Below are 26339 nucleotides of genomic sequence, written 5' to 3' on the forward strand. Positions count from 1 at the left end.
TGTGACCTGCTACAGCCAAGTGCCTGGCCAGACATTCCTGTGTGTTCCAGCCCCTCTTCTCCCCTGTGCTCAGAGGGTGCTCAGGGCAGAGGAGGAAGGAAGATGCCCCTGAGCCACTGAAGCAGCAAGGGTCAAAGGAACGTTCGAACTCCCCACCTTTTCCAGAGACCAGAGGAAGTGTGAAACACCACCTGTGCAGTGTGTGTGTGTGTCTGTCTTAAATCACACAAATACCACTTTCTGTATGGGTAATGGAAAAATCTGATCAAGGAAGGATGTAGTACCTTTAGCTTCTCTGTCCTGCAGGAAAATCCCACCATTTGGTCAGTTATACAAGATCACATGGCATCCAGTTGAACCTTGCAGCTTGCAAGCATGCACATTTATTTGACAGGAGAATGCTGAGAGCAAATTGAATGCACAGCTTGCTAAACAGCCAATAAATCTAGGTTAGATCTCCCTTCCCCGGTCAGGAAACAAGGGAGCTATTTTTAAACCTGGCCTTCCTACACACATGGAAGTAGAATGATTTTTCTTGTGCTAGACAAGCACAACAATACTTTCACGTTAAATAATGAGCTCTCGCTGTTGCTTTGAATGAAACAGGCAGGCTTGGACAGAAACCATTCTTTCTTTAGACCAGACAGTTTCCAAAGGTTTCTTCAGGCATTGACCTCTACAAAGATTAGCTCATCCAAGGAGGAAGAGGAGCAAAGCAGCCTGAATGGTGGGGAGAGAAGCTCACCAGTAGCTTTGTGGGAGGTCTGCCCTTGGGAATGGGGAAAATAGTGTGATGATTTGTTTGATGGAGCCTCTTGCAATCCTGTTAAACAGTATGGATTATCTGGCTGGAGGCTCTTTCTGCCAAAGGCAAGAGGTCTCCATTGCAGTTGTTATGGAGACATAAAGATGTGAACTCATGTGAGCCTTCAGCTTTCCCTGCGGCCCTGGGTTTGTGCAAAGGTAGAGCCAACACTTACTTAGGCATGGAATATGGGATATAGCAACCTATCATTTGCCTTGGTGTACTGTAGTGTCTGGTTGCAGCAGTTTTGGCTTCTCAGTCTGCCGTGAGGTATTGCTCTGCTCTTTGTTGCTAAAAATAAACAGACAAGTTTATATAATCTAATCTTTAAATGACATGTGAGGGAGCTGTAATTTAAATTTATTGGTCTTAACAGTTGCAGGTGATTCTGTGTCTGTGGACGTGCCAGATTCAAGTCTTGGCACACGCTCCTGCTGCAAACATTCCCTTATCTCCATGTGCTGTGGGTGCCTGTTGGTACCTGTGTGGTTACTCGTGTGGATCCCTCCTGTAAAAACAACTGTAGTGCCTGTTTGCCTATATCAATAATTCTGTTGATGTTTTAGAACATAGTTTTCAGTTTGTTTTAATGAGGTGTTTTGAAGATGTGGCTTGAAGGAAAATAATACTGGAAAAAATAAAAGCTAAGTACAGTGAGCCATTCCCATAGCTGGATATGTGCCAGCTCAATTTATTCAAGTGTCTGTGTATATTCATGAAAGATCCAAAGATAATACTACACCACCATACTGGTTTTTACTTTTTGCCTATTTTGAAACAATGGTGATTTTTTAAAGTCCTTTTTTAAGGTCTTGCATAAGTCTTGGGGCTGAGGGGAGGAAAGATTTTATAAGTCAACCAAAGCTTCTATTTTTTTCTACCTGAGATCTTGGATTTCATTTGAGTTTTAACTCAGTGCCTCTCTCCAAAAGAATTCCTTAGAACTCATTTTCAAATTATTGCTCTGGGCATAAAGAAAATACCTGTTGAAAAGCACCAGCAAACACATGTCCAAATAAGAACATCTAGAGTCATCTGAATCTGTTTTTCTCTCGTGAAAAGGCCGTTCTTGTTAAAGAGGGAACAGATTTAGGCACTAACTTCTGGTCTGGAAAGCTGTTGCCTGTTGTTTGCAGCCAGTGGGACGACACAGGTGGGAATGCTGCTTTCCATGCTTGTTTCTGGACTTTTTTCTGAGCCAGTTGTAACAGAAGCAAGAAAACAAAAATCTAATTATGTATAAATACATAAATGGCTTAGTTTTCTGTAATTTCAGGGGCGTGGGGAAGAGTTTCTGTTTCAGTAGAATATAATTGATTAGCGCACATAAGGAAAGATGTAAAATTTTGGAATTCAGTTGAGCTGACCAAATCACCATCATTTGGGGGTTTGTTTGTTCTTCCAGGTCAACCAGAATGTGGAGATCCAAAGGGCCCGTCTGCGAGATGATATTAAGGAATATAAGTTTCGAGAAGCACGCTTGCTGCAAGACTATACTGAGCTAGAAGAGGAAAACATCTGTCTCCAGAAACAAGTGTCTGTCCTCAAGCAAAATCAGGCAAGTTTTTCAACCAGTGAGGTTTGCTTTGGTAGCACCAGTTAATTCCTGTGTTACATTATGGTTCTGTCTCATTTGAACATCCAACCCCTTCTTTAGGTTTGTACTACTTTTGAGACTAAAAGCTCTATATTTTATCACCAAGAGTTGTCCCTAAATGTTTAAGTCCTTTCTGACTCTGTTTTATAACAGTCATAATGCTTTATTGCCTCTACTTTGACCTCCAAGTCCTTCCATTGCCTTCTCTCTCTTACTCCGTTTTGTTACTTGGTTTAGTCCTTTTGCTGCACTAGTTTTTCAGTGTCTCTTTACAATCCTCTCCATCCATCTATCTGTCCATCCATCCATCCTCCCTCCTCTACAATATCTGGAAATGGGGGTGTTTCTGAACATATGTTTTAATTATTACTTAATCCTTACATTATCTCTCCAGTTCTGTGCTACTTTCCCTAAATTTGCATCGCTGTTGTAGTTGCTCTACACTGTCACACCTCTGGGACTGCTTGTCTGAAAAGTCACATTTAATTGCACAGTTCCACCTATTTTCAGAAGTTTAGGAAACTACGTTCTTGGAACTTCTTAAGAATTTCCCTGAGTTATCATTTGTGGAGGTAATTAGATTTTATGTGGTCTTTGGCACAGAACACAAAGATGCTCCAAGGGCTGGATCCCCTCTGCTCTGGAGACAGGGTGAGAGAGCTGGGCTGATCAGCCTGGAGAAGAGAAGGCTTTGGGGAGACCTCAGAGCCCCTTCCAGTGCCTAAAGGGGCTCCAAGAGAGCTGGAGAGGGACTTGGGACAAGGGCCTGGAGAGACAGGGCAAGGGGGAATGGCTTCTCACTGCCAGAGGGCAGGGTGAGATGGAATATTGGGAAGGAATTCTTCCCTGTGAGGGTGGAGATGCCCTGGCACAGGTTGCCCAGAGAAGCTGTGGCTGCCCCATCCCTGCAAGTGTCCAAGGCCAGGTTGGACTGTGTTTGGAGCAACCTGGGCTAGTGGAAGGTGTCCCTGCTCATGGCAGGAGGGTGGAACAAGATGAGCTTTAAGGTCCCTCCCAGCCCCAACCATTCTTTGATTCTACAATTCCATGATAATACTCGAAAACAGCAGTGTTAATACCATCTGTTATAGTCAGCACATAGTAAAAGCTCTTTAGGATTTGCTGCAGAAGTCCTTCAGTGTTCTGAATGAAAACTGCCCCATATTTGGGACATTGAATGCATTTTATTCATCTTCAGGTGTAATTCTGTGTCAGTGTTTATTACTTTGGGCCTCACTGCCCAAAATGGGGTTCCAGGGTGGACCTGTTCTCATCTACATATATTTGGTCTAATTTTGGGTGCCCTGACATCCTGCTATGGGGACAAAAGGGTCTGTCGTGCTCTGGATGAAGGCTGGAAGAGAGAGGGAGCTGGTAAAATTGAATCTATGTAGTTCTTTTGGTTTTTACCTTCTTTGTCTCGTTCATCATATTCACAACAGCAAGTGATAGTTCCCAGCTCCATGTCCATGTTCTAAAATAACAATATTCATATTCAGATATGCTGCCATTCTGGGCTGAGCCAAACCTAACCTCAGATGCTATCCTGATAGTTGCTAGTAGTTATTGACTGCTGTGTTTGTATTCTGGAATCTCTGAAAATAGACTGCAATCTGAAATATTTTATCTTAGTGGCTGTATACACAATCCAGAGCTCATCTGTTTCATGACAATGGATTATTTAATTTTCTATCTCAAAGAACTTTATTTGATGAACTTTTAATTATCCTGCTGACATAACAAGTTTTCCCAGGCTTAACTTGCATCACTGAATTAACATAACATGCTTGATTCCTGCTTTGTAAGTTGGGTGTGGTACAGCACTCCCAGATTGCTCTATGTTGGCATCTAAAATTCATGTAGCAATTGGCAAAAATAAATAGTGTCATATATCATGTGGTATGATTTCCTTTCTTTCAGGGCAAGGAAAAATATTCTTTAAGCTTTCTTCCTCCCTACTTCCCCCAAGTGATTCAAAATTTCACATTAATCGTTGATGTTCATAATTTCAGTGCAAGTTTTACAGGTAAAAACATATAGCATGTCATCAAACTCATCAGTGTGAGTCTGAAGCGTAGAGTCTGAGCTGTAGCCCTCTCAAGATGTGCTGAAATGATGATGAGAAAAACGATAAAATATTTTATTTTGAATGTATGAAAAGAGAGCTTGATTGCAGTTTTAACCCAGTGATGGCAGTGCAGCAGTGTCAGAAGTGTAGCTTTGCCATGCTGGGTTTTGGAAATGTGGAGCTTGACTTTGTGGGAAGGTTGGCCAGGGAATTTGTTAGTTAAACAGAGAAAATGTTTGCATGCTGTGCTAGGAAGGCCTGTTTTGGGATGCCTCTGTATCACACACTGTATCTCCCATCTGTCCTCATTAAGCTGGAATAGATCAGCTCATTTGACAGTTTGCTTGGTAATTTTAGTCCATGGTCTCTGTGAATGTAAATTCCATAAGCCATGTTTTTTGGCACAGTCACAGTGCCAAAACTAGGCTCCAGAAATTAGAAAAAGTTTTCTATTTCCACCACATTTGAGTGAAATTCAAAAGCAAAACGCCTTGCAGGCAGGCACATTTTCTTTAAAGGTTTTTTTCTCCTCCATTTGCGTATCTCCAGGTGGAGTTTGAAGGCCTGAAACATGAAATCAAAAGGCTTGAAGAGGAAACTGAGTTTCTCAACAGCCAGCTGGAAGATGCCATCCGCCTGAAGGAGATCTCCGAGCGCCAGCTGGAGGAGGCCTTGGAGACGCTGAAGACGGAGCGGGAGCAGAAGAACAACCTTCGGAAGGAGCTGTCCCACTACATGAACATCAACGATTCCATGTACAACAGCCACCTGAACATCTCTTTGGATGGGCTGAAGTTCAGCGACGAAGCCACGGAGCCCAACAATGATGAAATCATGAACGGCTTTGAGCAGAACTGCCTCAGCAAACTCAGCAACGGCAAGAACAGCACTTCCACGCCCAAGAAGAACGAAAGCTTCCCTCCCGCCCCAAGTCTGGTTTCAGATCTTCTGAGTGAGTTAAACATTTCTGAAATCCAGAAGCTGAAACAGCAGCTTGTGCAGGTAAATGGGTTTCCTTAAGAATTGCGTGCTCCCAGATAGCTCCTAGAGTTTGTTTGGGGCGTAATTTTGGTCTTTTCGATATCTCATGTGACCACCATAGAGTTCATACTGTATTCGTGAAGGCTTTGGTTGATCTAGAATTTGAGGATGTTAAATGTTTGTTGTTTTGATATTTCTGAGTCTTTCATGAAGTCCCAAGCTTTCCCCATAGACTAGCTGCACGTTTTGTAATATTTATTTGATAATAATAAACTTTATCTTGTCTTTAGCTGAAACGATGTTTTTACAATGAGACCGTCAGCTAGGGAATAAATGTGTAAAAATGTACATTTATTTTAAAGAGGGAATGAGAAAGAATTGGCAGTGAACACTGTACTTGAGATAATTTTAGAACACATTATATAGCCTTTTCCATAATGTGCAAGTGATTGGATCACTGTAACCATATGGACCCTTGGCTAAGTTGCTGCCTCTTAGAATTAAACCATTTAAGTGATACAGTTCCTTTCATGTAAATGTCTGTGTTCCCGCATTTCAGATGGAAAGAGAAAAGGTAAACTTGTTAACAACGCTACAGGAATCTCAGAAGCAGCTGGAAAATACACGGGGGGCCCTCTCAGAGCAGCATGAGAAAGTTGGCAGGCTCACTGAAAACCTGAATGCCATGAAGAAGCTCCAGGCCAGCAAGGAGCATCAGTCTGCCCTTGACAACGAGAAGGACCGAGACAGCCACGAAGATGGAGACTATTATGAGGTTGACATCAATGGGCCAGAGATCCTGGAGTGCAAGTACAAGGTGGCCATGGCAGAAACTACTGACCTAAAAGAAGAGCTCAAAAATTTGAAGGCCAAATATAAAGAATGCGAGTCTAAATATGAGGAAGAGAAGAGTAGATATGAGACTGAGAACCAAGCTCTCACTGAAAAGATCACCTCGCTGGAAAAGTCAAGTAGGCATGACAGAGAACAGGTGGCCAGGCTGGAGAAGGAGCTGAAGAAAGTCAGTGATGTTGCTGGAGAAACACAGGGCAGCCTCAGCGTGGCCCAAGATGAACTAGTCACCTTCAGTGAAGAGCTGGCCAATTTATACCACCATGTCTGCATGTGCAACAATGAAACTCCAAACAGAGTAATGCTGGACTACTACAAGGAAGGTAAAGGTGGGCGCAGTAGTCCAGAGGCCAAGGGAAGAAGGTCTCCCATTCTTCTTTCTAAAGGGCTGTTAACTATTGAGCTGGGAAAGGCAGAGAATGGAAGTGGTGAGAGCAGCCCATCCCCGGTGTCATCTCTGCCATCCCCTGTGTCCGATCCTCGGAAGGAGCCGATGAACATTTACAACCTGATCGCCATAATTCGGGACCAGATCAAACACCTGCAGGCTGCTGTGGACAGAACAACCGAGCTGTCCAGGCAGCGTGTTGCCACTCAAGAACTTGGGCCCGCGGTGGACAAAGACAAGGAAGCCCTCATGGAAGAAATCCTGAAGCTGAAGTCCCTGCTGAGCACCAAGAGGGAACAGATAGCAACCCTGAGAACTGTGCTGAAGGCCAACAAACAGGTAACCAGGTGTTACAGGTGTGAAGGTCACAATGTCAGGGATTGGGTCAGAAACACAAAGGAATTTATCTTTGAGGTCACACTACCATTCCCTCAGCTCTGTGGGGCTTTGGGTGCTGATGTTTGTGTAGTCTGAGGCTGAAGGAGGCTGTTCATTAGAGGCACCCAGCTCTGTAAAGCTGAGAGCTGCGGCTGGAACTGACTTCAGTTGTCACATACTCGTGAGACTTTATTGAGACTTCAGTCTATTGTTTGTCTGAATTACATCAGGTTATGTTTAATGTAAGACACCTAAAATGAAGAGGTAAATCTTATTTTTCACTTGAAAGAATTCTAGTAGTTACCCTTAAAGAGTTGTGAAACTTAAGTACTCTTTTCTCTCAAACTGCAAAATAAAAGAGAGCCTTCCAAGATGAGGATGGAATATAAGAACATGGTCAAAATAATGGGTGAAAGATAAAATTAGTCTTTGGGATTGGTCTGTGACATTCAACACACGTTAGCAGTGTAGTAGATTAAAATAACTGCCATTAAAATGCCACATGACATTCCTTGTCATCTCCTCTGCAGTTAAAGCAATGGAAATTGAAGTTGTCCTTAAAAAAAGAAGGTATATAGTGTTGTTTAAGAATGATACATTAAGTTTTCTTTTGCACATTTTAATAAGGGTGTCCCAAATGTAAGACAGGCAAAATGCTATAAGGGTTAGAGAACTGCAAATGCATTTAAATATCAAGATACTAAATAGGCTGTTTCATTCCTTTGTGTTGAAGTATATAAACTTTTAATTTATTATAGTAGTTGGAGGTGTCCCTGCATGTATATTCTGTAACTTCCTTGATGTTGCTGCATGGTTAATGGGAGTAGGAGACTCCTATGTTTGTTCCCAGTGTTCAGAAATGAAGCTTTATTTTATCCGTGTAAGAAAGTCGACCACGAGTTTAACATTCCAGTACAAAGTAAATGTTTCATTATGTGAGTAGTGATTAGAAATCTCTTAGCCAGCCATTTGGTGAAGAGTTTCATTAAATGTTACGTTTCCATTCTTCCTGGTCACCAACAGACTGCAGAGGTAGCCCTTGCCAACTTAAAAAGCAAGTATGAGAATGAGAAAGCGATGGTTACAGAGACCATGATGAAGCTGCGAAATGAGCTGAAGGCTTTGAAAGAAGACGCCGCCACCTTCTCTTCCCTGAGAGCAATGTTTGCTACAAGGTAAAAAAACGTATGAACTCTGCAAAACCTCATTCCTTGCTGGTGTGGGGAAGAGTTGGACATCCTCCCCACGCACCCCTGCAGAGAGTGGAGGGGGGGGTGCCTTTTCCCGAGATCCTTGCTTACAGTGTGTGTCTGTGACATGCTCCTGTTGATGAGGAGCATGCAGGGATGTAATGTGCTGCTACAAAACATCAAGCTGTTGTGGTGATATTTACTGAATTTGAGTGGGAGAATATCACTGGTTCTTGAAGCCGTTATCTCTGCGAAAGAGTGACATTTAACAATGCAAAATGAGCGTTTATTATGCACTGAAAATGTGACTCTGCTTGACCCTAACGACCTAGAAAAAAGTGAAGATGTTGCAAACGTATTATTATTCTTAGGTTGTCCATCCTGCAGCTGGAATCTATCATTTCATTGACCTGTGTGAGGTGATTTGGTTGCTTATGGCTTTGGAACTTGCTTCTGCTCCTTAGTTAAGCTTCATGGTGTTAAGAGACATAAACCCCTGCTGACACATAGAATCACAGAATCATCAAAGTTGGAAGAAACCTTGAAGATCATAAAGTCCAACCCTCCACCCAGCACTGCCACTGTAGCTACCAAACCATATCACCTGGTGCCAGATCCAGACGTTCTTGAACACGACTTCACCAGCTCCCTGGGCAACTTATTCCAATGCCTGACCACACTAACAGTGAAATTTTTTTTCTTATATCTAATGTAAATCTCCCCTGTCTCAGCTTAAGGCCATTTACTCTTGTCCTCTCACTGCAGGCATGGTAGAAGAGACCAGTCCCACCTCATACAATCTCCTGTCCGAGAGCTGTAGAGAGTGATGAGGTCCCCCCTGAGCCTCCTCAGGTCTAAACAAACCCAGGTCCCTCAGCCATTCCTCATGTTTTCCAGACCCTTTGTAAGCCTTGTTGCCCTACTCCAGACACGCTCCGGCCCCTCAGTGTCCTTTTAAAGTGAGGGGCCCAGAACTGAACACAGGACTCGAGGTGCAGCCTCACCAGTGCCGAGTACAGGGGGATGATCACTTCCCTAGTCCTGCTGGCTACACTATTCGTGATCCAGGCCACGATGCCACTGGCCTTCTTGGGCACCTGGGCACTGCTGGCTCATGTTCAGCCACTGCCAACCAGCCCTCCTAAGTTGCTTTGTGCCAAACAGCTCTCAAGCCTCTCTGCTCCAGCCTGGAGCTGCAGGGGTTGTTGTGACCCCAGTGCAGGACCCAGCCCTTGGCCTTGTTGAACCTCATGCTGTTGTCCTCGGCCCATTGATCGAGTCTGTCCAGGTCCCTCCAGCAGATCAACCTTCCCACGCAACTTGGTGTTGTCTGCAGATTTACTGGGGGTGCACTCAATGCCCACATCCAGACCAGCAATAAGGATGTTAAACAGGACCAGCCCCAGAAGTGAGCCCTGGGGAACAGCATTAATGACTCAACTGGATTTAGCTCCATTCCCCACAGCTGTCTGGGCCCAGCCATCAGCCAGTTTTTTACCCATCGAAGAGTCCACCCATCCAAGCCACAAGCAGATAGTCTTTCTGGGAGGATGCCGTGGGAGATGGTGCCAAACACTTAACTGAAGTCTAGGTAGACACATTCACAGCCTTTCCCTCATCTACTAAGTGGTTCAGTGTGTCATAAAAGGAGATCAGGTTGATCAAGCAGGACCTTCCTTTCGCAAATCCATTCCAGCTGGGCCTGATTACCTTGTTGTGCTGCACGTGCCATGTGATGGCACATTACACAGCACATAACATGTCCCAGCACGTGACATGCCATGTGCTGTAGCAGTGATAAATGCTGTTTTGCTCTGCATGCTGCTGTCATTGATTCCTTCTTCTTGCATACAGAATTCTTTTGGGGAGTGTTGAGGCAATACCACGTTCCACATTCTGGGTCTGCTTCCCAGCTCAGGAGCATTCAGTTCTGCTCCTGTGCAGAGATAGTCCTGGGAAACAGGGAAAGAGAAACCTTTATCTAAAAATGGGCAGTTTCATCTCAGTAGGATTCACAGGCACAGCCCTGGCAGTGTTGATTTGCCAAGCATCCCTAAGTGCTTTCCAGGCATTGCCTTAGGATGCTGTTTAATGTAACCTGGACACCTGGTTTTAAGCTAAGCCACAGGGATGGGGGAGTCTGTATGTGCTCTGTGCTGCTTCCTTCTCTGCCCTCTCTGGACACTTGGAAAAAACTAAACAAAACAAAAAGCCACAAAAGGTTTTTCTCTGTCACCTGCTAAGGAGCACCATGGTAAGGAATCATGAGGCTGCAGATGAGGATTCCTGAGACTTCTCTGTACAGTCATTTTTGGGGGTGCTTCTACAGGAGCTCTCATGTTCCTTGAGTAATCTTCGGCTTCCTTGTGATTCTGCCTTTCTCAGCAGTATCTATGCGTGGAGTAATCATGGAAAGTGAAATGGATACCAAGGAATGCTAAAGGTTTAACTGTGGCAGCTCATTCTGCCAGGGAAAGGAATGGCCTGTGCAGTCTGGATTTGTCCTACTTTCTTTCCTCTCTCTCTCCTTTTCTGGAGTGTAATTAATATGCAGAAACTGCAATCTCTTTGTTAGTTGTAGATCAGCTTGAAGCTGGGAGGAAAAAGAAAAAGCATACAGTTAACTTCCAGTTATTTTTCCTAGATCCAGATAGCCAGCTGGCTAACTTCCACCTAACTGCAGTATGTTGATTTTCCTGCCTCAGTATGAGAGGGTGGTCGTGAACTGGTTCGGAGAGGAGGAATTCTCAGAGAAGTGCCAGAGGGGTAATTCTCTCTCTGTCTTTCTCTTGATGTTTTACTCTAGAAGTCAGTCTTGCCCTTTTCCTGGGAAGACAGTAACAAAGATTCCTTGGCATGGGGAAATTGGAGGCAGAATAGAAGTTTTCCTGAAAGGAGCAGACTCAGGAGCTGTGTCCTGATGTGCTCTCACCGGGAGTCGTGGGTGAATAGAGGAGGAGTGAGCTCTGTTTGGAGATGCACAACAGACTCCCCTGCCTAAATGAACAATTGTAATTTCTGAACTTATGGCCTAGTACTGTAGGGTGTTGTCACCCCTTCCCCTCCTGATCCCTGGTCAGGGAGCATTAGTAGCTTGGTGGTTGGCCAAGTGCATTCCTCTCAGTGGCTGTTTCATCCAAGTCTCCATTTCAGTTGAGGTGGGTTTGGAAGGGGTGTTCCTAGGTGCTTTAGTGGAGATAAGCTCAAAAACTGTTTTGGAGTGTGATTTTTAGGTGCATTTCAGATATCAGAGGAATGTAACAGGCTAATTTGTCTTCACTGTCGCAAGCAGCCTGCAAATGGAGGACCTCTTAACAGCCAAGAGACTGATAAGGAGGGCTGGAGCCTTTACCCCCTCCATGTTTGCTTCGGTGTTGTGTTCAAGTGTGGAACAAAGAAAATATGTATTTTCCACAGGAAAACTCCCATTTTGTAGGATGCAAGAGAGCTGTAACAATACATGAGAGTTGGAGGCTGGGCATGAATATAGTAACTGACCTAATTTCCTTTTTAAAGTAGGTTAATCCCACTAATTTGACAATACTACCAGCTATTTTTAATAAGTAATGGAAATACAATAAGAGCTCTGCTGGAGACAAGGGAAGGCTTGCACAGCACAGATTAACAGCTCCCAGCACTGAGGGACTGCTGCAGCACCCTAGACAGCACTGTGTGCCTAAAATGAAGTTGTCATACAGAGGAATAAGTCAAGATATGAGTAATGTACAAAGCACACATATTTGCAGTTAACTCACTTCACTTGGGTCTTTGTTCAAGTATATATGAACCAAGAGGCTGCTTTCAAGGTGTTGAGTGTTGAGTTTACTGTGACCAATGCCCTGCAATGTTTAATGTGACCACCAGCACCAATTAGGGGTAAAGCAGTGAGTGTGAACAGGGGGTCCCAGAGCAGGGTTTGGGGCTATTCATGTCACTTCAGAGTGAGCAGAGAGCCAGGAGCTGGTGCTTGTTTTTCCTGGCAAAAATATTTGACCTCCAAAATGTATTTGATGGTAGGATTTGCATTATTATTTTTTTAAACCGCCATTTAGTAGGCTAAGGAAATTGGAAGATTTTTTTTAACACAGGAGAATATAAATCCCTACTTAAGTGTGAGCAGGAGGGTTAGTGGCAAATTTGACATAGATTAATTCATCCTCCTCTAAAATATTGTCAGAGGAAAGACTGATTGATTCCTTTCTTTGCTAGACAAAGAGCTGCTCCCAAGTGCTTTGAGGGAACTTGAAGTGAATATATCCAGTTTCCTAATGATTTAGGGTAGGAGTGAAGCATGATTTCCATGTCTTGTAGGTCAAGATATGTTTCTGGGTTGCCTGTAAGCAATTTATTCTTCAACCTTACAGGCAAATCTGATCTCAGGTTTCTTAAAATTGATTGCAGGGGGAAAAGTACTGAGGCAAAACAGATGAGAAAAAATCTGACTTGAAATTTCAGTGTGTTTGTTTCGTATAAATTTTCAGTGAGGAAGGAGAGAGGAAGAAAAGTGTAGGTTTCTGCTAGTTGTTTGGAGAACACCCCTGAAGCTGCATTTTCCAGAGTGCACTCCCAGTGCTGATGAAGCACAGCTCCACAGATTCATCCACCACCAATTCAGGTTCAAGTCCTTGAAGGATGATTAGATGTAGGGCAGGAGGCCAGCATGGCCATCCCTTCACAGCCAAGGAAAGAATGCACTGGGAAAACTTGTCATGGATTAAGCAAGGAGACGGTTTGAACACAAATTTGCATTTTAAAAAGCAAAGGTTATTTTATTTTGTTATGCTAGTGTTTTCCTTGAGTTTAATTTGCTAGAATTTGAGTAAGCATCCTTCCAGAAATTCTACTAAATATAGGAAATGGCAGAAACCATACACAGTGCAAGTACAACACGGGGTTTGACCTTTCTCTTCCCTGTTGTTTTCTTGCTGGTTCTCTGTCTTTGGATATAGCCTGCAAGTGTCTTGTCTCTTCACCTTGCATGCTCAGTCCTACATGCACTCATGGAGGATGCCAAAATCACTTCTTTAGAAGGACCTCCTGTGTGACAGGTTACAGCCAGTGCAGGATGAAGTAAAGGAGGCTAAAAACAGCCCAGGTGTTTGCTGAGAGTCAGGCACCAAACAATTACGTTCATATGAAGTTGCACTTGTCCTAATAAACCCTGGCAGGACTTACACTGGCTCTGAGAAGTGACTTAGGATACAACTTCACCTCTCTGGCGAAAGGCACAGGCTTCTCAGCTTTGCTGTTCATGTAGTCTCTGGTTCTTTTCCAGAGAGTGAGAATAAGCAATGGAAGTAAGAGAACAAGACATTTCTCATTCTTCTAAAATAAAGAAATAAAGAATTTTATTCTAAAGTAAAATAAAAGCCTTCTAGCAGAGCAGAAGGCTTTGGAAAGCAGAAAACAAGTGTGCCCAGATGTAATTAATGGCTATCCCCATGTTCCAGTGTTTCATAAACAGTAAATAAAGGGAGAGACAAACTACAACAGGTCAGCAAGGGGACAAGTGGCAACTGTTAGAACATACTGGAAAAACTGAGAGCATGTAACAAGAGATTAAAATGACAAGATAGTACTTTTGATAGAGAAACAAAATCATGATTACAACATATGGAACTAGCAGCAAGCTGTCGTTCTCTAATAGAGAAAAATACATTAGCCTGGAATCCCACTCTTGTCAGTTTTCCAAGAATTCAAAGCATTTGGGAAAATATTCTTGTGTTTGTGGATATCAAAGGCCTGCAGAATGTAGAGGAGTTTAAATTCACGTGGAGAACAGGATTGAGAGTTACAGCTAAAGGGTCTTGGCAGTGGACTCCACATGGTAAAGTATTCAGGTTTTCTAAAAATATCCCATAGGATAAACGGTCAGAGGAACCAGACACAGAAAATGTGACTTTAAAAATTTCCAGAATGGGATTCCCAGATGGGAGTAACAGCATTTGCCTCCTATTTCTGGTGCTAGGTCTAGAAGTGATGAATGATGTCTGGAGACAAAAAAGGTCTGGGCTGCCTGCACCCACATGAAAGGAAGGAGACCTCCAGGCAGGACAAAGGCATTCACTGTCCTATGGGCATGCTACAAAACCCACAAGGGATGTTGTGCACATACTCATGTTTACAGCACTGATGTGCCTGCTCTAGACTCTGTGTCTGGCAATTAAAACGTCTGCTACAAGAAATGCTGGTTATGTTGAGACTCAGCCTTGGTGGAGGTGCCCCTTGTAGACAGAGCCTGGACTGGGGTTGCAGCACTCTTCTCCCAGGGATTTGTTGGAGTGGCTGTGTCCACACCACATTCCCATGTGCCTGGTGCTCTGCTTGGTCACTGCTGTTTAGGAGTGACCTGCTATTCCTGTGAAATGTTAGTGGTGCAGAGAACTCCTCAGAGTAAAGACTGTGCCAGCTCTTGTTAGGCAGCTCTGCCCTTTTGGTTTTAACCAAAGTGGAAAGTGAGTTACTGTAAAACACGGGGCATCACTGCAGTAGCAGTTACTTGTCTCCCTGGTGTTTTAGATTGGCAAGTCTTGGTTTTGTTTGGCAATTCCTAGGAAGTGTCAGTGCTGGTAGGCTGTAAAAAGCAAAGCACATGCACAGTTTGGGTGGGGTGGAGAGAGATTACATGAGTTTGGGATTAGACCCTCCACCCCCTGCCACTCCTTCAGTGAAGAACTGGGAAAAATGTTCTGCATGTGTGATAGCTTTACACTTCTAATCTAGTGGCATAAGACTACTACTTTTAACCTTTAAACATAAAAAAAGAAAGGCATTTTCTTTTGAATTCTAGGAGGAGCAACTTTGCCATAGAAGTTTATTATCTCTCCTTGAGAGTTTTTATTGGTGGAAATTGGGAAGAGCTGTAGTGTCCTGCCCTGAGGGGCTGGTTGCTCTTCTCAGTGCAGAAGGTAATTCTTCCCACATGTTTCAAACTACAGGAGAGATTTGTGGTCTGATTACCTTCTTTGTTAGCTTTTACTAACACACTTTGATTACACATGGCTGATTATGAAGGTTCTAGAAAACTATAGATGGATATAAACCGTCTCTGTTCATAGTGAAAATCACAGTAAATTACGCAAATAAAGGCCACAGGTTTTATTTATTTCAAATAATACAACTCAGGTGAGTTTTTTTGGTGCAAGGTATTGAGGAAGTAATCACAAATTAGCAATTGGCTAAAGGTTTCCATTCCCTTGAAGTTGCTTATCTGTAACTGTAAACTGCCTAAATCTGGGGTGTTGTGAGGAAAGGATTTAAAGCAGAAGTAGATCCACTCCAGTGACCCTGCACCTGGGAATACCAAGACCTGGAGAATATTAGTGTGGGAAACCATATATTATTCCTTCTGTTGTTTATTCTCTGTCTGTTCTGTGAAGCAGAATTTCTGTGTAGAGTGTTTACTAGAGGTGTTTACAGAGACTTGGAGGTGCTCTCACAGACATGCTTGAGCTTCTGCCATTTTGAGTTCCCTCAGAGGAGACCAGCTCAGGCAGATTGCCTGAGATCATGGAAATGATCTGGTTTCTGAAGACGGGCCTGTCTTCTGCTGTCAGTCCCTAATAACCACCTTCTGTTCTTCCACTTCAACATCCAAATGGTGCACAGACTGGCTCCAAATCTCCCCTGGATGCTGAGGAGCCCATCTCTGGTACCCCACATGTGCCACACAAGGCAGAGCAGAAGAGCCCTTGTGAAAGGAGCTTCTGTGGCTTTGTTGCTGCCGTAACCTTCTTCCCTGTGTTCCTCTGGGAACACAGATTATCTCTTCCTCTGCAGATGAGCTGGTTTTCACCAGGGGTTGGGTTAAGGGGAAGGTGGGAGGAAGGTGTTAAAAATCAGTCTTTCATATTAATTTCTAATATAAAGAGTTAGAAACAGCACATGGCTGATCTCTTACAGCCGAATGCAGTCAGTGCTCATTTACATCTCATTTTGACTGTGTCTTTGCTAATACATTTCCCAGTTTTTAATAATGCTGAAAAATTGTGATTTTAATCCTCCATGTTTGAATTTCTTATGTGCATTGACAGTCTAATCTCTCAAGGTGGAAGAAGCTGATGCTTCTCTCTAATGCCTTCTTCAGTCACATCTGTCTTGCTTCCTTGGAAGTTGTCACGTGGTTCTCACTGATTGCAGAGGAGAGGGAAAAGTCTAATTATGCCCAGGTGCATTTGGTTACATCACTTTTTTTTTTTTTTTCCCTGAAACAGACCTTGATTTACTGGCGAATTTAGCTATAAATGGTATTAAAACTAGTACCTGCTAAATCTTACATAAACTGGTCTGTAGAATAAGGCACAACTGGTGTTTGTGGGAAGCAGTGGTGTGCAGCTTTGGAAAATGCCACAAACCATTGTTAGGTTTTTCGATAATTTGGCTTCAGAGAGTGTTTTAGAGTATTTAATTTCTCATCATTATATTTAACACTTACGATATTTATTTCCTCTTTGTAGATATTTGTTTTAGCTGACAACAGTTTTAAAAATCTAGCTGAAGTTTCCTTAAGCTTCTTTTTTGTTGTTGTTGTTAATTGCCCACAGTAAGAAAATGGGCAGCATTAAAGCCTTGTGTTCACTATCCACTTAAAGTTGTGAATGTGTGAAAGTACAACAGGCTTATGCTAATTTCATATCCTTCCTAAACGCATGAAAGCTTAATTATTTTCTTTCAAAGGTGTTTTTAAAACAAAGACATCTTCTGTTCTGACTTTATTGGATATACAGCTGGGAAGTAGCTTAGCAGCTAGCAAATGGAATTGCAAAAGGGAAGGAGCTTTTATTATTCCATCTGCAAAGCAGTGAAAATATACACACACACAACACAAAGATGTGCTGCCAGAGCTGCTGCTGCCAGCTAAAGCAGTGCCAGAGGCTGTGCTGTCTTAGATGCTTAGGGAGGCTACATTGTTGGGGTTTGGGGGGGTTAAGAAAATTAAACTGGGAGTCAGCAAGCAGCAGGAAGGAAGGAAGGAAGGAAGTGGGGCAGATCCCAGTCCACCTCTGCATGCAGCTTCTACAGCCACTTTTAGGGAACTTCTTTACCCTTTGTTCCAGTGAATAATTGCTGTGCTTTGCACAGGGGTGTTCTCTGCCCCTGGACAGCCGTGCTTGCACCAGGACAAGGTTTCAGTTTTGAGGCTGTATGATCCCTTTTGGCTTAAAGATCAGCAAACCAGGTTCAGGACACAGGGCAGTGCATAGGCAGAGTAGCTCATACTCCTGCCTCTGCCCAGTCCCCTCCTATATAGGTGAGAAGAGTTGCTCAGGTACAGTTAAAAACTGCAGGTGCTACTGATAACACCTCCCTTGTGTGTGAAAGGAAGTAAAAACTCCCTGAATATAATTTTATGGAAAACAAAGGAGGGGGGAAAAAAAAAGCTAATTTAGGTATTTGAAATAGTGAATACCTTGTCATTTCTAGGCACAGTTATTTGATGTTGTAAATCTTTGTGCTAACAGGAAGCTTGATGAGATAATGACTTGCTACAATAATCTTTTGGAGTCAAAATCCTGGCTTTAATTATAGCTTGGCTCACATAGGAAAGACTTCATTGCCTTCTAAACTCTGCCAGGCATCTGTCTGTGTCACCAGTCAGCCACTGGCTTTGGCTGTGCTTGATCAAGAGGCAGGAGTGATATCAGAACATGAGCAAGACCACGTGGGCAGCCCCTGCTCTGCTTTACTGCCAGAGTTTTGTTATCTCTTCATCATCTCTTCTTGTTCTAAATGGGATGGGGGGAAGAGATCTGCCCCCTTGCCATGTCTGGCTTGGATTAGCACCTCTCTGGTGCCAATCAAATCAATAGATAGCAGCAGTCCTGACACTGCTTCACTGAGCTGAAAGTTTCAGGGCCCCGTCTGTACAAAAAAAGTGGATATGTTTTGATTCACAAGAAAGAAGCTGGAAAAGGGGAGGAAAAACCTCCTTAAAATTTCACCTTGCCCAGATCTTTTGGGAGGGTAATAGTGAGAATGAAATAAGGGGAGCAGGGACAGCCCACTCTAGTACCAGATCATATTTTCCTGCAGCAATTGCATTCCATATTCCTCAAGGAATTGGTAACGCTGTCTGGACATTCCCCTGGTTTGCAGCAGTGGAGCTTGGAAGGAACCAGATTTGAAGTGTGGGCAGAAAAAGGTCACTTTTGATATAACCGGACTTGGCTTTTCACCTCAAATGTCATGAGTGGGTGTGAAAGGTGTGGAGGGAAACCTCACAGCCCTCAGGCCTCCCAGGAATCTTTAGCCTGTGCCTCCTTCCCACTCCTAAGGGAAGAAAACACCTCTCTAATCCTCTGGAGCAGCAGGGCACAGGGTCACCAGGTGCTTTGAGCTGTTCAGTTCTGTGGCCATGCCCTCCTTCTGGAGATGGTGCTGCCCTCCCTCAGAGAGGAGGACTGTTATGCCCTTTTTAGACTTCTCAGGGCTATTTCAGTCTGTGCTCCTCTCTAGAGCTTAAATAGGTTTATGGGACAAGATCTGACCCTGAGTCTGCTTCTGCTGCCTGGGGTGGAGGGGTTGGTTGTGCTCTCAGTCCATCTGGCAGGTGCTGGGCTTCCAGCAAGTTAAGGGTCCCTGGGTTTGTTTTCTTCAAAAGAGAAACCCCTCACTCGGTGGTTTTCCTCTGGGCTGCACAGTGTGGGACAGGCTGTGAGAACTCCAGGGTGCCCAGAGATGTGAGGGGACAGATTCCTGTGCATATGGGGGTCCCAAACTCACCAAAACCTCTTGGTCTCTGAAGTTGCAGCACAGTTATAGTTCATGCAGTTTTATATGGATATTTCTAGGCTACTGGTTAATCTCCACGTGTATTCAAAAATAAAATTCTAGGGTTTTTTTCTTTTTCCTTTTTCTTTTCCCAGGCAAATATATTTAGGAATATAGGCCTAATCCTGCTATTTAAAGTAGGGGAGAGCAGAATTAGAGGCTTGATAGTATGAGCACAGCTGATGAATCTGCATATCAATGCAGGTTTTTTTCATAGTGGTGTTTTTTTCCAGTCTGCTTTATGTTACTTAATGACAATAAATATCCCTTAAAGTCAAGGGCTCTTCCATTTCAATATTAAAAGGAACTTCTCCGCTGATACTTTTGTTTTTATGAAGAAGTTGTAAAGGGCCATTGTAAATTCCAGCTGGTACCTATGAATATTTATTTCCCTACCCATATGCATAACTGCCTCTGTGCAGTAAATATGCATCTACACAAAAAGACATTAATTTTTTAAGTTTTTCGTGGTGCCAGCTAAGCAGCTTCCAGGCTCAGTGACAATGACTGTAGATAGAACAGCTTGAGGCATCCATATAGCTTCACCACAGCCTTGCCAGTAACACTCAGTTCCTTTAATTGTTTTAAAATAGGTTTCAATGGCAAAAACAATTACAGAAAGACCACTTGTTATTGAGAAAGCATCCACTATTTGTAGAATTCTTACATTAGGAATCAGAGTGGGTTAAAGTAGAATTTTTAAAGATGCTTATTTTTAACAGTTGCTGTTCAGTCACCACTGGAGATCTGTTATTTGGACTCTGTGTAAAGTAAGGAATGGTAAAGGTCAGGTGCTCATCAGCTGGTGTTAGTGGCCATTTTAGCACTGGCCATTTCACAGCATTCCTGCTGCTCCCTTCAGACCCTTTACAGCCTGAAGCTTAGAACCACTGTGATCTCTGTAAAGTAACGTGACTGCGTGGGTTGTACTCGCTGTGAGAGGACATCTGACTGCCCTTCAGACACATCAAACTCCACACTTCCATCCTCCAGGGAGGCTCCTAATTACACTCCATCTTGAAAGCACATGGAGTGCTGAGCGTGGGCTTTTAAGAACCCTATGAAAATGTGGTTTCCTACAGGTTTGATGAAGTTCCTCTTTAAGGGTGTGTGTGCAAGTGGCTGCATTGCCGGTGCAGGCCGGACACCAGGGGTTTGTGGCTTCCAGTGGGGCTGGGATTGCTAAAGGCTGCTGTGTGTCGTTGCAGATGTGACGAGTACGTCACGCAGCTGGATGAAATGCAGCGGCAACTCGCGGCGGCCGAGGACGAAAAGAAGACTCTGAACTCCTTGCTCCGGATGGCCATCCAGCAGAAACTGGCCTTGACCCAGCGCCTGGAGCACTTGGAGCTGGACCACGAGCAGTCCAAAAGGGTGCGCACAAAATCCGCCTCCAAAGCCAAGGGCAGTAACCCCAGCGTAAGTCACGTTCGGTCCTGCGGAGACAGGTCTGAAGGGTCTGTCCTGAACAACCAGGTGTTCTATAGTGAGAAATATAAAATCTATTGTGACTAGGACAGGTGTCTAGAAAAAAATAAAATCGTATTCTGCATCTTATTTTATGCTGTAACCGTCAGCATAAATCCCCACTATCTAACGTCGCAGTGAGTTGTACTAGTATGTTGTGGAACCAGGTAATACTGATTGTATTATGGTGTTCTTAACTGTAACTAATGCATAAGTATGGGGATGCTATTAACAAGTTAATAGTGGAAAGGAACTAGATTTTTCCACAATTAACATGTCTGGGTTTTGCTGTTTATGGTAAGTGTTAAGAGTACACCTGATAGAGTATATCTGGTGTTACTAATTGTAGTTTGTATAGCACAAATGTGATCCTTTCTCCAGGGTTGCAGCATACTTCAGTAAATGCTTTCACAGGCAGAAACAAACAGAAAACCTTCCTTGTTATTGTGGCTTATGAAGTGGTGAAAAGCAAACATCAAAATTAGAGAGTATTTGGAAACTGGAATCAAACAATTTGCCTGTTGTGAGAAATGTTAAAAACTTGCTGTTGTATCACCACTGACCAAAGTCCTAAAGCTTTTATAGGCTATAAAAGCTAGAAAAACACTTGGTAGGGTACATTATTTATGCCCTGTTTCCCTCTCTTCAGAGGGATAACCAGAAGAAACTTGCACATTTATATTAAAAATATGCAATATTTTCCCCATCTGATATAAAACTTAAAAGGTTTAAGATTTGGGATCCTACCTGGTACACAGTTCCACTTGAAGAAATTATGTCTTGAAAGGACCTTTGTGGTTTCATGTTGCTCTTCACAAGCGTAACACTTTGGAAAGAACCTGTTTGAGGTATCACTGTAGCCACACGACATGTATGTGTAGAATTGATGTGACTATGGTCTAGCGTTGGTGGTCACAAACAGCTTTCAGTATTAACCTAAATAGGTAACATTGCAGAGCTCTGATCATTTTTTTAAGGTACACAGAAGATTTTGCATTCTGTATGCAAGCACGTGTTTCACAGGGCTCTACATTAGAGGCACGGGAAATTGAACCAGATCATCCTGCTGATAATGATTTATGAAGTAGCTTAGTATACATATTAATCTTTAAAAACAAATAAACCTTTGTCTGCTTTTGAACTGCTAAGGGGCCTTTTTAGCCACTTAATTACAAGAAGTTTGATAGTCTAAAAGTGTACTTCGTAATTGGTGCCTACATAAGAGAAAAAAAGATTGAAAACGTTGCTTCTAAAATTGTGGAAAATTTGTGGAGCGCCCTGCAAGGCACAGATCTTTGTTTAACCCGGAGTTTCAAAGTGCCTAGCCTCAGACTTTTATTTTAATGTAAAGCCCTGTTCATTTTGTACTCTGTTTCAAAGACTTTTGTATGCCTGTAGTGTTACTAAAAAGCGGTCCCTAAAGCCGTTCTAACCCTCTGCTGTGGTTCTGCTCCTCTCCCCCGGCCCTGTAGATGCTCAGCCCTTGCTCCCGCGCTGCCTCTGCCTAGTCAGGAGACATCCCAGTGCTAACAGAAGGTAATAAACAGCACAGCTGCTTTTCCCACTTGAGGGAAACCCACGTGAGATTTTGGCTTCCCAGATATTTCAGGGTATTGGGGCGGGGGGAGAAGTCTTCTAGAAATTCATACAATGAGACTCCAAACAAATGGAACTTTGCTACAAAGCTGGGAACCGTGGGAATGCCACCACCCAGAGCCAGAATTGTATCTATTGATACGGAGAGGAGGAAAAAAACCCCAAGCGATTCAGTTCTGATATGTTGCTCAAACATCACTGCTTGGGGAGTTTAAACAAACTGCAATTCTGGGTTTAGAAACTAGGCCCTGTGTGTCTGTTATTACTTTTTTTAGAAACACTGAATTCTCCTGAATTTGAGCTTTAATATTGCTAAATAGCAGGTTTGATATTTTAGAAGAGGCATCTTTTACAATTTTCAATCCTGCTTTTCTCTTCTTTGCTGCACAATCTTCCAAAAGGCCTTTATTCTTCTCACTCCTGCATTAAGTACATTTTAAAAATACTTGGTGAAAGCAGGTGTTTGAGTGCTAACCTTCTCTGCTTCAGTAGACACAGTTACAATTCTGCTTCCGCTATGGTAGGGAGCTTTAAAACAGTTTTCACTGCTTCCATGTCTCCAATGACAGTATTTTTGCAAAATACTAATGGCAAAAAGATAAACTGGAGAATGCATTGTTAAGTTGCATAATTGAATGCATTGTTAGGGTGGGGTTTTTTTTCAAATTATCTGGAATTTTCTGTAAAGCTTTCGGTGTTACCAGATAGGTGACTATTGCTGTCAGACTTGGCTCATTCTTTCAGTTCCAAGTATGAAGAATTCTGCTATTAGCCCAGTAATCTTAGTGGTCCTTTCCACCTTCAGTCATTTCTGTGAATCTTTTAAAACCCACAAAAGCCAGCCTGGCTGCTCTTGGAGTCTGTCACCGTTACGGTTCATCCTGTTAGGAAAAGAACTGAGGGACAGTGTAAAGTGACTTGATCCTGCTGTTTGTGTTTTTAGAGAATATTTAAGACTGAGTCTTTTAATTCTTGATTATTTTTTTTTTTTGAGACATTCATTTGCCGTGTAAGTCTTTCCTATCAGTCTTAATGGGTTGGGATAAAGCATGGAAAATTCCTTAAGCCATCACCTACCTCTGCGAGCAGGCTCTTCTGGATGGTTCTCTGCATAGGCCTGCATGACACACTGACCTGCATGTTTCTGGAGAACCTAAAGCTTCACTGAAAACATTTCCTGTGCACCCATGGCTGTTAACTCGTGCTTGAACAGCAAAGCTTTATTCAGTACTTGTAAGAATCCTTCTTTCTGCAAAGCTGTTGCTTCCAGGCTGAGCCCATAGAGCCTTGTTCACCCAGCTGGGAAGGTGGCCTGGCTGCTGCTCCCCCAGCCAGCTAACAGACCCCCAACCAACTAACCTGCACATAGGTTTGTGTTTTCAGTTCTTTTAATTGAGAAATAAACACTGATATTTTTTTTTTTCTAATGCTATTTTATTTTTCCATTTTTCAGCTGTAGAGTAGTCCCTGGAGAAGGCCTTTCCAACAGTGCAACAGCATTTCTTAGCCTTCCTCACTCTGGTTCAAAGTGGTGGCCCATTGCAGAGTGGAAACCACTGACCCGATCCTAACTTTTGAAAACACCTTTTCCTATATACTACCTGAAACCTTCCCTTTCTGCCTGAAGCTATGAAAAAACAAGCTTTACTTATAAGTGCTGCTGCAGTAAGAAACCTTACAAGTGCTGAAGAAACCTACTTCAAATGTAACGCTCACCATGTTAGTGTGTGCTCTCCTAGAAATGTCGGATGGGGGAATTTATTTCATTGCAGATGCTCTTTTTTTTTTTTTACCTGATTGTTAAACCTGTGCACTTTTGATATTTTTCTTTAGCTTCTTTAATTCCTTATGTAGAAGAGTTTATATAAATGCAGTGGTTTTGTGCTCATAGTCTCTCTCCAATTTGGAACTTGTGATTTATGAATTATATATCAGCATGTGGCAGAGATTTTGGGGGGGCTCTAGATTGTGATTAGAAAAGAGTTTCAACAAAAAACAGGAGCTCTGCTAAACTATGTGCTGTGCTTCAGCATCTTTTTTTATTATTATAAAATGTTAAGCTTTATATGTTTAAATTACTGATTTTCTTTTTAACTGCCATGTTCATTAAGAAATCCAGGGTATTCAAATTCTGGGGTTTTTTTCATATTGTATTATTATTCTTAGGAATAGTTCAATGTAACAAGAAGAAAACTTGACTTTGTTCTGGTTAAAACAGTAATAGGCACTTGAAAAATATTAAATAAGTAGTATTACCTATAAATTCCAGAATTCCTGGGTTTTAGGAAGTCGAAGTATTATTGATTAACAGAATTTTATACAACTATACCAGTGAAATTCCAAATTGGAATTGTTGTGTTACTTTTTCATTTTATTGTGCCAAATTGTGGTACATTTAGAAAGAAAAATTCTAAAGTGGTCAATGATAGGGTGTTATCTATCAGCGCCTTTCTGTCACTCATTATTGCCAGTAGTGCCTTTGATCATTTGAAGGGAGACTCTTAGAGTAGCGTTCGGCCAAGTCCTGTCCCTTAGGAGGAGTGAAATGGCTGGTGTTGGAATTTACTGAAGATGTGGAGCAATAAGTGCAAAGTGAACTCCCCTTTCGCACATTTTTAACGGTAGTCTTACTTAGAGAGATTATATATTCGAGGAATTGTAAAAAATTCTGTTAGTCAATGATATTTCATCGTGCAAATTCAGGGGTAGAGAGAAACAAACAAACAAACAAACAGAAACCACAAAGCTGAACGAGCCCGACTGCAGGTCGGGAACCAAATGGCCTCACGTTGGACAGCTGAGTGATGCAGGGGCACAGCCCCGGGTGGAACCTCGCGCTCCCGGGCGCTGCGCGGGCGTGGGCGGCACATCCACATCTCCTCTTGCATGTCGGACCCGAGTGTGATTTCAGCAAACAGAAACGCTGGGGAAGCGCCTCAACCAGCCCTGCTGGGCTCGTTGAGGCTCCTGGGAATGATTAAATTGGTACTTGGGCTGGAGGGGGGAGGAGTTCTCCCGCTCCTCAAAAAAAAAAAAAATCAAAAAGGACAAATTGAACCAATATTGCTGGCGCGGAAGAGGTTTCTGTTTGCTGGAAAAAGCATTATTATTCCTAGATGTGGGGACTTATATTTCCATCTTCTGTTACAGTATTGATTCATAAGAAATATTGTTGCATTTAAAATTACTACATTTGTATGTGGGTATTTATTTGAAATGATGTCAAAGTACTGTATTATGTTCTATGTGCATTACCTTTTAGTGGTGGGTTGGTCTCCATTTAACGTCGTATGCATGTAATCTTGCCAAGTAACCTTTACACAGATCTGAGTAAAAAAAAAAAAAAGAGAGAAAATGTGAGAACTTCTTAAAAGGATAACTGCGTGTTAATTGGATAACCTTAGGAGGGGGTAGAGGGCAAAGAAATGTTGCTTCCAGATTAATGACACAGTGTTTAATGTAGGAAGGCAATGTGCCTGCGTAAAGGTGGTCACATTGGCAGGAGCAATAAAAGAGAAAAGGAATTGTGTGTTCTGCCTCTTGGTTTTGCGGTTTAAGTCGTCTGCCAAAGTGATTTTCAGCGTGAGGCCAAATATACAGCGACTTTTGTCTGGGAGAAACTGGATACTTTGCATGAAGTTTGCTGCAGAGCTAGAAAATTAATTCTTTGTGCTCATATTCAGGGAGAACCATCCCCTATTGTTCCATGGGGTCTTCCTGGATTGTTTTTGGCCTGGATCAGGCTGTTTTAATGTGTGTCACTGAATAGCTTTGCAAACACTTGTACCTGGTACGTGTTAAAGAAGGGTAGGACTTAATGCTTTGGTGGCAGCGGTGACAAGTCGTCCTGAAATTACATCTTCATTTCTCATGTACTCTCCAAAATACTCATGTACTCCAAGGGCTGCATCCAGCCTGGTCTTGAACACTTCCCTGGCAGTGTTCCAGGCCAGGCTGGACAGGCCCTGAGCACCCTGGTCTAGTGAAAGGTGTCTGCCCATGGCCCGGGGGTGGAATGAATGGTCTTTAAGGTCCCTTCCGACCAGTCAGGGATTCTATGAAAAAGCATTAAGTTGATGTTTGTCCAGTAGATTCAACAAAACAAACTCACAAAAAGCCCCCGAAGGAGAATGCCCCAAGGCTGAGGTTTGCCCCATCAATACAAAGATGTTCCCAGATCAACAGAATCATAGAATCAGCCAGGTTGGAAAGGACCTCTGAGATGACTTGATATTGGCCCCTAGAAA

At 42.9% G+C, this 26339-nt stretch overlaps 1 protein-coding gene across 4 annotated transcripts in view; it reads left to right on the forward strand.

The window, feature by feature from the left end:
- Nucleotides 1–25509, forward strand: part of BICD2 (BICD cargo adaptor 2) — a 78882-nt gene extending 53373 nt beyond the window's left edge. The window contains exons 3-9 of one of the 4 annotated variants that reach the window (XM_017830943.1): nt 2211–2363; nt 5020–5472; nt 6011–7030; nt 8093–8244; nt 20238–20448; nt 21969–22032; nt 23546–25509. In XM_017830943.1, coding sequence (XP_017686432.1) covers nt 2211–2363; nt 5020–5472; nt 6011–7030; nt 8093–8244; nt 20238–20448; nt 21969–22004 — 2025 coding nt within the window. In that variant the 3' untranslated portion in view covers nt 22005–22032; nt 23546–25509. Of the gene's footprint in view, nt 1–2210; nt 2364–5019; nt 5473–6010; nt 7031–8092; nt 8245–20237; nt 22033–23545 lie in introns of all 4 variants that reach the window. The other 3 variants (XR_001877418.1, XM_017830945.1, XM_017830944.1) reach the window with 3 other exon arrangements.
- Nucleotides 25510–26339: the final 830 nt, after the last annotated feature.

This window comes from Lepidothrix coronata, unplaced genomic scaffold, assembly GCF_001604755.1.
Source record: "Lepidothrix coronata isolate B3197 unplaced genomic scaffold, Lepidothrix_coronata-1.0 Scaffold186, whole genome shotgun sequence".
Classification (NCBI taxonomy): Eukaryota; Metazoa; Chordata; class Aves; order Passeriformes; family Pipridae; genus Lepidothrix; species Lepidothrix coronata.